Source organism: Lampetra planeri, chromosome 40 (assembly GCF_965212315.1).
Source record: "Lampetra planeri chromosome 40, kcLamPlan1.2.h2, whole genome shotgun sequence".
Lineage (NCBI taxonomy): Eukaryota > Metazoa > Chordata > Hyperoartia > Petromyzontiformes > Petromyzontidae > Lampetra > Lampetra planeri.
Window position 1 is genome coordinate 9913114 of NC_136146.1, and position 14724 is coordinate 9927837.

At 58.6% G+C, this 14724-nt stretch overlaps 1 protein-coding gene across 1 annotated transcript in view; it reads right to left on the minus strand.

The window, feature by feature from the left end:
* Positions 1-14724, minus strand: part of LOC144731863 (metabotropic glutamate receptor 2-like) — a 38632-nt gene that overhangs the window by 4028 nt on the left and 19880 nt on the right. The window contains 4 exon segments of the mRNA XM_078613162.1: positions 3327-3417; positions 3485-3604; positions 7704-8791; positions 13672-14653. Of these exon segments, the coding sequence (XP_078469288.1) occupies positions 3327-3417; positions 3485-3604; positions 7704-8791; positions 13672-14653 (2281 nt within the window).

Here is a 14724-nt window from a genome sequence, read left to right on the forward strand (position 1 = left end):
CACGATTTACAGCGAGAGTGTATGTCTTGCACATCGGACCCGAAGTTCAATGTTCCATCGAGAACTCAGACGCGCGGATCCTGAGCTCAAAGTCCCCTCGTAAGTCAGCCTGAACAGATAAGAGACTGAATTGGTGAGTGTCTAGACAGGTGAGAGACTGAACCGGTGAGAGCATGAACAGGTGACAGACGGAAGTTAATGGGCAGTGTTGCGTCTATGGACTGTGTTGAGTCTATGGGCAATGTTGAGTCTATGGGAGGTATTGAGTCTATGGGGCAGTGTTGAGGCTATGGGCAATGTTGAGTCTATGGGAGGTGTTGAGTCTATGGGGCAGTGTTGAGTCAATGGGCAGTGTTGCGTATATGGCAGTGTTGAGTCAATGGGCAGTGTTGCGTCTATGGGCAGTGTTGCGTCAATGGACAGTGTTGAGTCTATGGACAGTGTTGAGTCTATGGGCAGTGTTGAGTCTATGGGGCAGTGTTGAGTCTCTGGGCAGTGTTGAGTCAATGGGCAGTGTTGAGTCTACGGGCAGTGTTGAGTCAATGGGCAGTGTTGAGTCAATGGGCAGTGTTGCGTATATGGCAATGTTGAGTCTATGGGCAGTGTTGAGTCAATGGGCAGTATTGAGTCTATGGGCAGTGTTGCGTCGATGGTTAGTGTCGATGGGTAGTGTTGCGTCGATGGGTAGTGTGTATGTATGTTGAATTTCTTGCATACCGTACGTAGCCAACCGTGCTAATCGGAGGTACGAAATGATCATTGCAGGGATCGCCCCCCCCCACTTAAGTCCCCCCAGGATCGCCGCGCGTGTCAGCGGAACGACAACGATCGCAGCATCCGCACGGTAATTGCCTGTAATGGACTCCTCGCGCGAGGGCGTCATCAGGAGGCTGACAGGCCCGGGCTGACAGGCCATCATCTACCCCCCACACACCCCCACCTCGTTATAGAAGGCCAGGGTCGCGCGCCACCCCACCCCAACCCACCCCTCATCATCACCACCAACACCACCGCCACCACCACCGCCACCCTCCCATCCTGTCTGGGAGTCGGATCTCCTGTCACCTCACTCTGCTCCTCGTTGCAACCCCCCCCCCCCCAACCTAGATGGCGTCTCCCCCTCCCCTCGTCTCCCCCCTCCCCTCGTCTCCCCCCTCCCCTCGTCTCCCCCCTCCCCTCGTCTCCCCCCTCCCCTCGTCTCCCCCTCCCCCTCGTCTCCCGCTCCCCTCGTCTCCCCCCTCCCCTCGTCTCCCCCCTCCCCTCGTCTCCCCCTCCCCTCGTCTCCACCCTCCCCTCGTCTCCCCCCTCCCCTCGTCTCCCCCCTCCCCTCGTCTCCCCCCTCCCCTCGTCTCCCCCTCCCCTCGTCTCCCCCCTCCCCTCGTCTCCACCCTCCCCTCGTCTCCCCCCTCCCCTCGTCTCCCCCTCCCCTCGTCTCCCCCTCCCCTCGTCTCCCCCTCCCCTCGTCTCCCCCCTCCCCTCGTCTCCCCCTCCCCTCGTCTCCCCCCTCCCCTCGTCTCCCCCTCCCCTCGTCTCCCCCCTCCCCTCGTCTCCCCCTCCCCTCGTCTCCCCCTCCCCTCGTCTCCCCCTCCCCTCGTCTCCCCCCTCCCCTCGTCTCCCCCCTCCCCTCGTCTCCCCCTCCCCTCGTCTCCCCCCTCCCCTCGTCTCCCCCTCCCCTCGTCTCCCCCCTCCCCTCGTCTCCCCCCTCCCCTCGTCTCCCCTCGTCTCCCCCTCCCCTCGTCTCTCCCTCTCCTCGTCTCCCCCTCCCCTCGTCTCCCCCTCCCCTCGTCTCCCCCTCCCCTCGTCTCCCCCTCCCCTCGTCTCCCCCCTCCCCTCGTCTCCCCCCTCCCCTCGTCTCCCCCCTCCCCTCGTCTCCCCCTCCCCTCGTCTCCCCCTTCCCTCGTCTCCCCCTCCCCTCGTCTCCCCCTCCCCTCGTCTCCCCCCTCCCCTCGTCTCCCCCCTCCCCTCGTGTCCCTCCTCCCCTCGTCTCCCCCTCCCCTCGTCTCCCCCCTCCCCTCGTCTCCCCCCTACCCTCGTCTCCCCCCTCCCCTCGTCTCCCCCCTCCCCTCGTCTCCCCCCCTCCCCTCGTCTCCCCCCCTCCCCTCGTCTCCCCCTCCCCTCGTCTCCCCCCTCCCCTCGTCTCCCCCCTCCCCTCGTCTCCCCCCTCCCCTCGTCTCCCCCCTCCCCTCGTCTCCCCCCTCCCCTCGTCTCCCCCCTCCCCTCGTCTCCCCCTCCCCTCGTCTCCCCCTCCCCTCGTCTCCCCCCTCCCCTCGTCTCCCCCCTCCCCTCGTCTCCCCCCTACCCTCGTCTCCCCCCCTCCCCTCGTCTCCCCCCTCCCCTCGTCTCCCCCCTCCCCTCGTCTCCCCCTCCCCTCGTCTCCCCCCTCCCCTCGTCTCCCCCCTCCCCTCGTCTCCCCCTCCCCTCGTCTCCCCCCTCCCCTCGTCTCCCCCCGCTCCTGGCAATCACAGTGACGATGATGCTGAGGATGATAGCGGCGAGGTCGTGGCGATGATCGTGTCGCGGCTCTGGGTTTTAGCGAGGTGGTTTTACCGAGGTGGTTGTTGGGGTGGCTGTGATGGTAGCAGCGGCACAACCACTGCCACCTCCTCCTCATCACCGCCACCGTTAAACAAAGAACCCCCGCGTAGCCTTAACATACTGGAGGGGCAAGTGCTGTTAGCGAGCAGCATCTATGAAGGCCGGCACGGCACACGGGGGGGTTGGGTTCCCAGCACCACGCCCGACCGCCTTTGTCTCCCCAGTGGCGATGTTTACACATTGCACCAGGTACTCATTTGAGGCTGAGTCAACCTATGGGAGGCCCAGAACCGGTGCAGATAGTCGTCACCGGTGTTGGCCGTGAGCGGGTAATCGAACCCGCTTCGCCGGGTTCGTAGCGCAGCGTAGCGCTAACCGCTACACCACCGCTCCCCACAACCACCGCCACCGTCATCACAAACAACTGCACCGCCACCACTTTCACCATCACCACAACCACCACGATCACCACAACCACCGCCACCACCGTCACCACCACCACCACCGCCACCGTAATCACAACCACCTCCACCGCTACCACCATCATCACCACCACGATCGCCACAACCACGGCCACCACCGTCACCACCGCCACCATCACCACAACCATCGCCACCACCACCACCGTCACCACCACGATCACCACAACACACGGCCACCACCGTCACCACCGCCATCATCACCACAACCATCGCCACCACCACCATCACCGCCACGATCACCACAACCACGACCACCACCGTCGCCACCATCATCACCACCGCCACCACCGCCGCCGCCGCCGTGCTCACCCGCACTCTGCTGCGACGTCACGGAGCCGCCGACTCCGACGCGGCTCGACACACCTCGCTTCGCCTGCTGCTGCTGCTCCTGCTGCTGCTGCTCCTCCTGCTGCTGCTCCTGCTGCAGCTGCTCCTGCTGCAGCTGCTCCCGCTGCTGCTGCTGTTGCTGTTCCCCGCCGCAGCCGCTGCTCCTCCCGCAGCAGGACGTGAAGCTTGGGCGCGAAGAGGCAGCAGAGGACCACGGAGCCACTGAGGCTCACAAACATGCACATGGAGGCGGTCTGCACCTGCGGAGGGCCAGCAGACACCCGGTGTCTTCGTGTTTAATCTCACTAGGTAAGGCCCCCCCCCCCACACACCGACTGAGCTCCTTCCTACGTCGCTCGTTTTGCAGAAGCCCTGACGTGACCATCGCAAATGATGGGTCAACGGAGTGGGCTCATCATCATCATCGTCATCACGTGGACGTTCATGGTAGGAGCCAAATACTCTGAAACGCGCGGCGTTGATTCTAAATGTGGAGGGGAAAAAACCGGAGGAACCGGAGAAAAATCCACAGGGAGAGAGACGCCGCAAACTCCAAATATACAGCAGCAGGTGTCAGGTCAGGATCGAACCCATGACCTCCTGCATACCACCTTGGCAAAGCGCGGGGGCTCTGCGGCGATGGTTTGTGATCTCGGTGATGGTGATAACGTTATAGTGATCGCAGTGGTGGTGGTGGTGATCATGGTGTTGGTGGTGATCACGGTGGTGGTGGTGATCACGGTGGTGGTGGTGGTGATTACGGTGGTGACGATTATCTGAACTGTTTCCTCGGCCTACCCCTAGGCAGACTCAGCCTCAAATAAATACCTTGTGCGATGTGGAAACATCGCCACTGTTACCGTACGTGTCCAACCGTGCTCACTGGAGGTGCGCGGGAAGGACAACAAACTAAACACAACAAGCAGTTCTAAAGAAATTAGTTTGTCAAGATAGATGACGATTTAGAAATGGATAGCTCCAGTGACTTCCGAATATCGATAGGAAGAGCTTTCCAGACGGCCGCAGAAGCTCATCTCAAAGTGCACGATGCAGTCGACGTCTTTCTTAGACGGCTATCCAGAAGAGGGAGACAAAGGCGGCCGGGCGCGGTGCTGGGCTCCCACCCCCTCTTGTGCCGTGCCGGCCTTAATAGTGCTCGCTAACAGCACTTGCCCCAACAGTCTGTTAGGGCTATGGGGGGGATCTTTGGCTGTGTCTTTTGGGGGTTGGGAGCGGTGGCGCAGTGGTTAGCGTCTGTTTACAAATAGTGAAACAGACTAGCATTGCCCATATACTAACAATGCACGTAGAATAACATTGCCCATAGACTACCATTATCAATGGACTATTATTTCCCATAGACTAGCTATCATTGCCGATAAACTCACATTATCCATAGTCTACCAATGCCCATAGACTAACATTGCCAATAGTCTAACATTGCCCATAGACTACCAATGCCCATGTGACTCGTATGACTTTGTCTCTTTATACACGCCATTACAACAGCCATCTCCCTCCACACGCGTGCGTGTGTCATGTTTGTTGTCTATGTCGACGTCGTCGTTGGTGCCGAGAGCGGTGTCAGCATCGTCTACACGAGCCGACTCGCCGCTGCCGCTGCTACGGGTGAGCTCACGTTGGGCGATATTCATCGATAAGGTCTTCGATGTATTTATCAGATGCCTGCCACGGTCGTCATCAACAATAGGAGTCTTTATATCTTCCAGCACGAGACAGGCACGGGTCTTCGCTCGGAGCCTCCCGAAACCTCGCGTTTCCCCCTCTAATAAATATCCCACAAGCCCCCTTTCCTCGAAGCTTCCTAGACCCTCCGCGTCCTCCTCCAGCCAATCACCGTCCCACGTTTCCTCACAGATCCCAACCGCCCCTCCCTGTCAATCATCCCTCCGTTTCCCGCCCTTTGCGTTTGTGCTTTTCTACCTCCAATCACCTTCAAGTTCCCCTGCCTCTAACCAATTTCCCCTTTCCAAGCCCCCGTTAAGCAACCGATCAGAGGGCGAACTCGCTCGCTTCCCCTATTATATATCCCTCAAGCCCCCTTTCCCGAATTTTCCTGGACCCTCCACTTCCTCCTCCAACCAATCACCATCCCACGTTTCCTCACGGATCCCAACCGCCCTTCCACGTCAGTCATCCCTCCGCTTTCCGCCCTTTCCATTTCTACCTCCAATCACCTTCAAGTTTCGCTGCCTCTAACCAATTGCCCCTCTCCAGGCCCCCGTTACGTGACCCAATCTGAGGGGTGGGGGGAGGGCTTTGTTTTTTCTTCCCCATTGTCCGTGTTGTGCGGTGGCGTCCACCACGTCCACCATCGTTGGTCGCGGTGGTTCTTAACCACTGCTGGAGCCTGCAACCCCATTGGTTCTGGGAAAGGGCGCGTCTCGCACCACCCCCAGGAGATGGGGGCACCGACAGGGGAAGAGGAACTGGCTGGCCGTGATAGGGCATCTACGGACGTGTTCAAGTCGTCACGAAATCCCCAAAAGTGCTCTGCGATGCGTGTCCCGGATTGTTTGCTCGCGAAGCCTCGATTCCTCTCTGTATATTCCTTCGTTCTGCTGCAACGGTTTGGAGCCAAAACCCTGGCCTTCTCCCGTATGCACTGTGCGGGTGGGGGACTTCTTTGGAACCGTACGTAGGCGACCGCGCTCATAGGAGGCGCTGGGGAAGGGCAACAAGTTGAACACACGAAGAGCGGTTTGATGAGATTTCTAGAAATCCTATATTTCTGTGGGGATCACCAATCTTTATTCTAGATTTGAAGTTTTCGTGACTGCAAGAGTCCATACTCTTCGGAGGCAACACAAGCTCCCGTGTTCAGGTGGATACATCAATTTTGCTGTTACTTGATACAGCAATTTTGCTGTTACTTGATACAGCAATTTTGCTGTGACGGTTCCACCTGAAGAGAGAAGCTTGTGTTGCCTCCGAAACGTCGTGATTTAAATTATTTTCCTTTTTTACCTACGTGACTTTACCGAAAAACCAAAGAGTATGATCACCAACCTGCCACATCCCTCTACCCTTTTAAACACACGTTGCACACACGCGAATGCACATTCATTGTTTTGTAAGATCGTCCAGTTTTAATCTCTTTAATATTTTATATCGTGTTTTATTAATGGATGTGTAACTCTTGCTGCCGTGTCTGTCGGCTGGCCTAGTCACCTTTGACACAGATCTGTCTCAAATGGGGAATTTACTCGGATTATAAACTCATGATTCCGTTTATAACAGCGAGCCGTGGTTGTGAGATATTCTCAGTTGCTCACGTGACCACGCCGTTGGTTATTGATTTCGCTTCGCTTCTTTGCTGAACCGTTGATTTATTTGTTATTTACTCTTGTCTGTTTTGGTGGTCGTCACGGTGGTGGTGGTGATCACGGTGGTGGTGGTGATCACGGTGGTGGTAATCAGACTGGTGGTGATCACGATGGTGGTGATCACGATGGTGGTGGTGATCACGGTGGTGGTGATCACGATGGTGATGGTGGTGACCACGGTGGTGGTGATCACGATGGTGATGGTGGTGATCACGGTGGTGGTGATCACGATGGTGGTAGTGATCACGGTGGTGGTGATCACGATGGTGATAGTGGTGTTCACGGTGGTGGTTGGTGATCACGGTGGTGGTTGGTGATCACGGTGGTGGTGATCACGATGGTGATAGTGGTGTTCACGGTGGTGGTTGGTGATCACGGTGGTGGTTGGTGATCACGGTAGTGCAAATCAGACTCATCCTCTCGTGTTTCTTGAGTTCTCAAGTGAAACGTAACCGTGCTCTGTGACAAGTGGTGACTACGCTGCTGCTGCACGTGACTGCTGCCTGTGTGCGTCGTGGAGACAGCAGCGAGGGTTGGTGGATCACGCCACAGATGGGCTGTGAAACTCCATTCTGCCCGTGAGTCAAGGGGGAGCTGTACCCTGGCTCGCCGGAAGAAGGCGGCACAGCAAAGTGTGGACTCATCTCCATCGGGTCCATCTTTCTTACCTGTCGAGGTGGTGCTATTTCCTGGCTCGCCAGTGGAAAGGTGACACAACAAAATGCTGCTCCATTTGTACAGGAAAGAGCGTTGTCCCCTCGCACGCGTGTATTTACTCCGGATGCTCCGGTTTTCTCGTCCACGTATAAACCTTAATTGATTGGACGATACCACCCTCGTATATAGAGGACTGCAGAGCTTGGGCACTTGTTGGTAGTGCCGGATGCTGCTGCTGCCTTCCAGCTCCTCGTCTGAGGTTCCTTCTCCAGGCCCCTCCGAGTCGCCCTCACCTCCCCCTCTGTCCCGATCGGGCGAGCCGGTGAGCGGGTTACCGACCGAGAGGCGCACTTACCCTGTAGTCGCTGGCGGTGACGTAGAAGATGGGCAGGAAGGCGAGCCAGACGACGCACGTGGTGTACATGGTGAGGGCGACGTACTTGGCCTCGCCGAAGTTCTCGGGGCACCTGCGCGCCCTGTAGGCGTACAGCGTGCACAGCACGACGAGCAGCACGTCGTACGCGAGCGACGCCAGCATGCTGGAGTCGCGCACGTTGCAGCGCAGCACCACGCGCTCCCTGCGCTCGGGCGAGGCGTCGCGCACCACGCCGGGCCGCTCCACCACGAGCCACACGCAGGCCGACGCCAGCTGGCCCGCGACGAGCGCCAGGCAGAGGAGCAGCCGCGAAGCGGGACTGACGAAGCGGAGGCGGCGCGCCCCCACCCCTCCTCCTCCGCCGTCGACGCCGCGCGCCGCTCGGATCGTCTTGGCGAGCAGCGGCGCATAGCACGCCGCCAGCGACGTGCCGAGGCCCAGGCGGCGCGCGGCGCACGCGGCCGCCGACGGGCGCGCCACGAACGCGAACGTCGTGCCGTAGCACGCGGCCACGCCGAGCAACAGCGCGCCGCACAGCGCGCGGTCGGACGCCCGCACCGCCGGCGAGCGGCTGTGCCGCGCCAGCGCCGCGCCCGCCAGCGCCGTGCCGACGACGCCGAGCACGGCGAAGCAGACGGACGCGGCGGCCGGCGCGTCGCCCCACGCCAGGTGCTCGGCGGGGAGGTCCCGGCACCCCGAGAGGTCGGCGGAGGGCCAGCGGCCCGGCCCGCAGTCCCGGCACGTGGCCTCGTCGGCGAGGTACTCGTGCGGCCGGCAAGGCGCGCACGACCAGCAGCAGGCGTCGCCGGGCGGCCGAGCGCTCCGGGCCTCGCCGGGGCCGCACGGCTCGCTGCAGCGCGACACGGGCGGCGCGCCGCCGTGGCGCGCCCAGGCCACGAGGGTGGCGTTCACGCGCAGGGCCTCCTCGTCCCAGTGGCCCACGCGCACGTAGCGGTGGTGGTGGCGCCGCGGCGGGTCGCGCTGGAATGCGTAGATGTTGTAGCGCACCACGCCCTCGCCGCGCGCGTCCAGGCGCACCTTGCCAGAGCCGGGGGAGCGGTACGGAGCTGCGGCCGGGGGGGGGAGGGGGGTGTAGGGGAGCGGAGGGACAGCAGTTGGGCGTTGTCACGAGATGGAGAGGCCGCTCGGAAACCTCGTGGAGCGGTGGTCAGAATGGCCCCTGGAAGCAAACATAACAGATCTACCACTGAGATCCGCTCTTCATCAAGTGACTCTCTGGTCTCTACAGATCAGGCCCGTGGAAGTAGACATGAGAGATCTACGACTGAGGTGCGTTCTTCTTCAAGTGACACTGGTCTACGAAGAACGGCCCTCAGAAGCAGACGTAACAGATCTACCACTGAGATCCGCTCTTCTTCAAGTGGCACTCTGCTCTCTATAGAACGGCACGCGGAAGCAGATATAACATATATAATTATTCTTTAAGTGACACTCTGTTCCACACAGAACGCCGCATAACAGTGAAACTGATATTTTAATTCCCAGAGCTGAAATTTAGCCAAGAGAAGTGCAGAGCCAAATTCATGTACGGTTGGGTTATTTCGTGTACAGTCATTGGTGACAGATTTTGAGAGCCCCAAATCGCTCGAGTTGAGAACCCTGCTTAATCAACACTCAACCTTGTGAGTATTTGGGTTTCTGTGTGATTTTACGGGTCTCTATGTGAGTTTATGGGGCTGCATGTTAGTCTATGGGTTTCTGTGTGATTCTGTGGCTCTCTATGTGAGTTTATGGGGCTGCATGTTAGTCTATGGGTCTCTATGTGAGTCTATGGGTTTCTGTGTGATTCTGTGGCTCTCTATGTGAGTCTATGGGTCTCTATGTGAGTCTATGGGTCTCCATGTGAGTCTATGGGTTTCTGTGTGATTCTGTGGCTCTCTATGTGAGTTTATGGGGCTGCATCTTAGTCTATGATTCTCTATGTGAGTCTATGGTTTCTGTGTGATTCTATGGGGCTGCATGTTATTCTATGGGTATCTATGTGCGTCTATGAGGTTCTGTGTGATTCTGTGGCTCTTTATGTGAGTTTATGGGGCTGCATGTTAGTCTTTGGGTCTCTATGTGAGTCTATGGGTTTCTGTGTGATTCTGTGGCTCTCTATGTGAGTTTATGGGGCTGCATCTTAGTCTATGATTCTCTATGTGAGTCTATGGTTTCTGTGTGATTCTATGGGGCTGCATGTTATTCTATGGGTATCTATGTGCGTCTATGAGGTTCTGTGTGATTCTGTGGCTCTTTATGTGAGTTTATGGGGCTGCATGTTAGTCTTTGGGTCTCTATGTGAGTCTATGGGTTTCTGTGTGATTCTGTGGCTCTCTATGTGAGTTTATGGGGCTGCATCTTAGTCTATGGTTCTCTATGTGAGCCTATGGTTTCTGTGTGATTCTATGGGGCTGCATGTTATTCTATGGGTATCTATGTGCGTCTATGGGGTTCTGTGTGATTCTATGGGTCTCTATGTGAGTCTATGGGTTTCTGTGTGATTCTATGGGGCTTTATGTGAGTCTATGGGGCTGCATGTTAGTCTATTTGTCTTTATGTCAGTCTATGTGTTTCTGTGTGATTCTATGGGTCTCTATGTGAGTCTGTTGGGCTGGATGTCAGTCTATGGGTCTATATGTGAGTCTATGGGGCTGCATCTTAGTCTATGGGTCTCTATGTGAGTCTATGGGTTTCTGTGTGATTCTATGGGTCTCTATGTGAGTCTGTTGGGGTGGATGTCATTCTATGGGTCTCTGTGTGAGTCTATGTGTCTACGTCAGTCGCTGGTGACTGGGTTGAGAAGCCGGTTTAATCAGAGCGAGCGGCTGAAACCCGGATTTGAACCCAGGGCTCAGCGGTGGGGGGTGCAGTGATCAGTGGCGAGTGGTGGCACCGTGGTTAGTGCACTGTGCTACAAACCCATCTGGTTGGGCATAATTCCCAGCCACGGCTAACATCAGTGGCGAGTTGATATCACAACTCATTTGGCTGCTGTATATGTCCACGTGATGAAAAGCCACTTCGTTGAGCTATCATTTGTGATAGCCGGGTCCTTCTGAAATAGAGCTGCATAGCAGCTCATGGTGTCTTACAGCTGATAAAATAAAATAAAAAATTGTTGTAGTAGCGGTTTCTCACGCTGAGACCATCAACGCAACTAAACTCGAGACGCCAGTTCAACCGCAGCGGGCGGCCAAAACACGGACTGGAACCTCGGATCTCAGCGGTGCCGGATCAGCGATCTGACCTCTGACCCGTGAGCGCTACAGGGCCACTTCTACGCTTGCGTTGGAGTTTCGAGCAAGCGAGCGAGTTGTCGAGCAAGGAGGGGAAATAGATGTGCATCCCCGCACCGAGAAGAAAACTAAAGCATGCGTTAGACGTTTGATACTCGGCCGAGCGTGGTGGGGTAGCTCTCCGGTGACTCCGACGGTCTGGGAGCGAGGTGCCCCCCCCCTACCCTCTCCACCTCCCAGGTAAAGTCCGCCAGCGCCGCTAATTAGCGCTCACCCGCTGCCAGTAAGAAAATAAACTTCAGACGGTGCTGCGGCAAGAGTGATCATTAACGCCGGACCTTACTAATTCTTACGCGGACGTCGGGGGGAAGGGGGGGGGCTTTGCAAGGTGGCCGATGGATTATTCTTTATTTCGGGGGGGGGGGTGGGTACTCTAAACCTTGCGGCGAGGGGAGAGAATCAACGCGCCTGCCTCATTATCGGGAAGCCGTCTCGTGACCACGGGCGAGCCGCCGCCACCACCGCCACCGACACCGCCACGCGCCTGGAACAACAACAACAACAAGACGTCGACGGCGGTGTGCGTGCACGCGCCGTTTGTTGTTGCTGTGCGCGCTCCCATAGGGGGGGAGGGAGGGAGGGAGTGAGGGAGTGAGGACTTTAATGAAATGTTGCCAATTACCGAGTCCCGGTGGGCGCAAGCGGGGAGGACGGCTGGGGGGTGTTTGCTGCTGCTGCTACCACGGGGCGGGCGCCGGGCTAATTTACTCGGAGATTTTCTCTCGTGACCGGCAGGAGAGGCACGGGGGGGGGGGGTGGAGAAGGAACTCCGCGGGGAGATGGGAGAGAGAGTGGGAGAGGACTGCCTGCCACTTCTCGGGAACAAAGATGTCATCGACACGGGGGTGGGGTGGTGGTGTGGTGAGTGCGGAAACGATCGGGCGCATTTCAAATCTTACAAATCGGGACGCGACGATGGGAAGTCTTTGGTTCAGCAGCGGATAGAGCCTGTGGCTGAACGCCGAGCAACGGATGTCATCACCGCCGTTCGTACGTTTTTGCTGCAGCGTTCAATGTAGTGGTGGCTAGGAGATGTTGCCTACCTCGCCTGGTATACAGGAGATCCTGGGTTCGATCCCAACCCTGCCGATGCCTGTTATATTTGGAGTTTGAGTGTCTCTCTCCCTGTGGTCGTGTAGCATCAACATCATGCGTTCAGTGCATTGCGCTGCTGATATACATTCACACGTGACGATATGCCACTTGCGTTGAGCTATCAATTGTGATAGCCAGGTAAGGGCGCCTAAAAGAGACCTACATAGCAGCTCAGTGGGGCCTTACCTGATTAAGTTTTTATTTGTTAATACGAATCGAGTGGAAAGGTGGAAGAGTGCCCAGCCAGCAGGTTCTGGCCGCAGCGTCGACAGAGCGGCTCCAGCTCAGCGTCAGAGGCGCAAGTGAATGACGTGCGAAGCGCCGAGTGACTTTATTGGCGGCGCCGCCACGACCGGGCAGGGGGAGTCAAGGGGACCATGGGTGGAAGATGAGACAGGGAAGAGGACGGAGGTGGGGGGGAGAACGAATAGGGGGAGTGAGAGGAGGAGGAGGTAGGAGGAGAAAGAGGGAGGAGAAGAGAAGAAGGGGAGGGGGTAGAGTGAGGCATAGGGAGAGAGAGGGGAGAGGAGGAAGGAGGAGGGGGGGGGGGATGAAGAGGAGGGAGGAGGGGGGAGGAGGAGGAGGGATGAAGATGAGGGGGGAGGAAGAGGAGGGGGAGGAGGGCGAAAGATGAGGGATGAGGAGAGGAGGGGTGAGTAAGAGGGATGATGAGGGAAGAGGAGACGGGGGAGTTAGAGGGTTGAGGGTGAGACGGGATGAGGATGAGGGCGGAGGAAGAAGGGAAAAGACGGGGGAGAAGGAGGGATGACGAGGATGTAGATTTGAATGGATTTTTCGTATTGTTAATTGTCAATCGGCATGAGGATGGAGATGTCACACACGCCGGAGATGCCCCGACGCCTCGCGACTTGGCAGCAGTCGGGATGAGACAGCGGAGGCGTGAAGTTTTCAGCAACTTAAAGTAAATGTCAAAACGAGAACCGGACGAAGTGAAATCCTGACAGTGATGTTCGCACACATTCCAGCGGATGGATCTGGGGGGGGGGGGGGGGGGTGAGTGCCAACCCCCCCCCATCTCCGCAATCCGAAATAATTATTTTGTTGATATTTACCACGGCGAATATGATGTTTTATTCATTAGCACAGGGCACTGTTTAAAATAAATTAGATGTCATGACCTCTTCTCCACTTTGGAAAGTTCCTAAAGTCACCAATATTCCTCTCGCCCGCTCAATCATTCGCTCGCCCGCTCGCTCGTTGTGTCACTCGTTCGTTCCCTAGTTCACTCATTCGTTTACTTGCTCATTTGTTCACTCGCTCCTTCGTTCGCTCACTCATTCACTTGTTTATCCACTCGCTCCTTCATTCGCTAGCTCACTCGTTCACTCACTCGCTTTTTCACGCTCATTCGCCTGCTCGTTATCTCGTTTGTTCGCTCGCTCGTGCATTTGCTCGCTCCTTCCTTCGTTTGTTCACTGGTTCGCTCGCTCGTTCATTCGCTCGCTCCTTCCCTCGCTCCTTTGGTCTCTCGTCAGCTCACTCGTGTTTTCGCTCGCTCGTTCGTTCATTCGCTCGCTCGCTCGCTCGCTCACTGTCGAAGCTGATGTTGAGCACGAAGTCGTTGAAGAGGCGGCCCCCGTCGATGGCCTTCATGGCGTTGCACAGCCTGGTGGTGTTGGGACACAGCACCCTCTGCATGTTGTGCAGCGCGTGCGCCATCGCGTACACCGCGTTGATCACGAACATCACCTTGGGCTCCTGCTCGTGCTTCGTCTGCTTCAGCAGCGACTTCCGGCCGCACATCTTGGTGGGAGCGGTGGCACCGCCACCACCACTCGCTGTGCCACCACCACCACCGCCACCACCGCCACCGCCACCACCGCCACCGCCACCGGCACCGCCGGCGGCGGCGGCGGCCGCGGCTTGGGCCCGCGTGTCAGGCAACGTGCAGTGGAACCGCCGCTCCCAGAACTCGCGGAACCACGGGTTCCTGCGGTTGTTGGCCGGCGTGAGGCTCTGGAAGTAGCGGTCGAACTCCTGGACGGGCCACGACGACAGCTCGACGGTGATGGCGCCGTCGGCCGCCCGCTCCCGGCCCCGCACCACCTCGTCCAGGGCGCCCCACCCGTCGCTCGCCACCCACTGGAAGGAGGCGTTGAGCCGCTGGGCGGCCGCCAGGAGGCCCCGGGCGTCCTCGGCGCGCACGAAGAGGACGGCCACGCGGGCCGCGCCGGCTCCGCGCGCCAGGCCGCGCACCGCCGCCTCGTAGGACGCGAGGGCCCCGCCGGCGCCGGCGCGGCCCGCCGTGGCGGAGGCGGCCACGCAGATGTTGCGCGCGCGGGCCTCGCGCTCGAAGGCCGCGAGGCCCGCCTCGCCGTAGTCGCCCTCCGACGCCACGGTGGAGACGTAGGTCCAGCCGAAGTGGAGCAGGAGGTCGGCGATGGCGCGCGCCTGGTGCGAGTCGGGCGGCACGGTGCGCGCGAAGAGGTCGTAGCGCGAGCGGTCGCTCAGCGTGGCGCTCGTCGACGCGTAGCTCACCTGCGGGATGCGGAATAGGCGCAGGAGGTTCGCCACCTGTGCACACGGGGGGGGGGGGGGAGATTTGGGGAAGGAGGTGGAGGATGATGAGGTGGGGGGGATTAGAG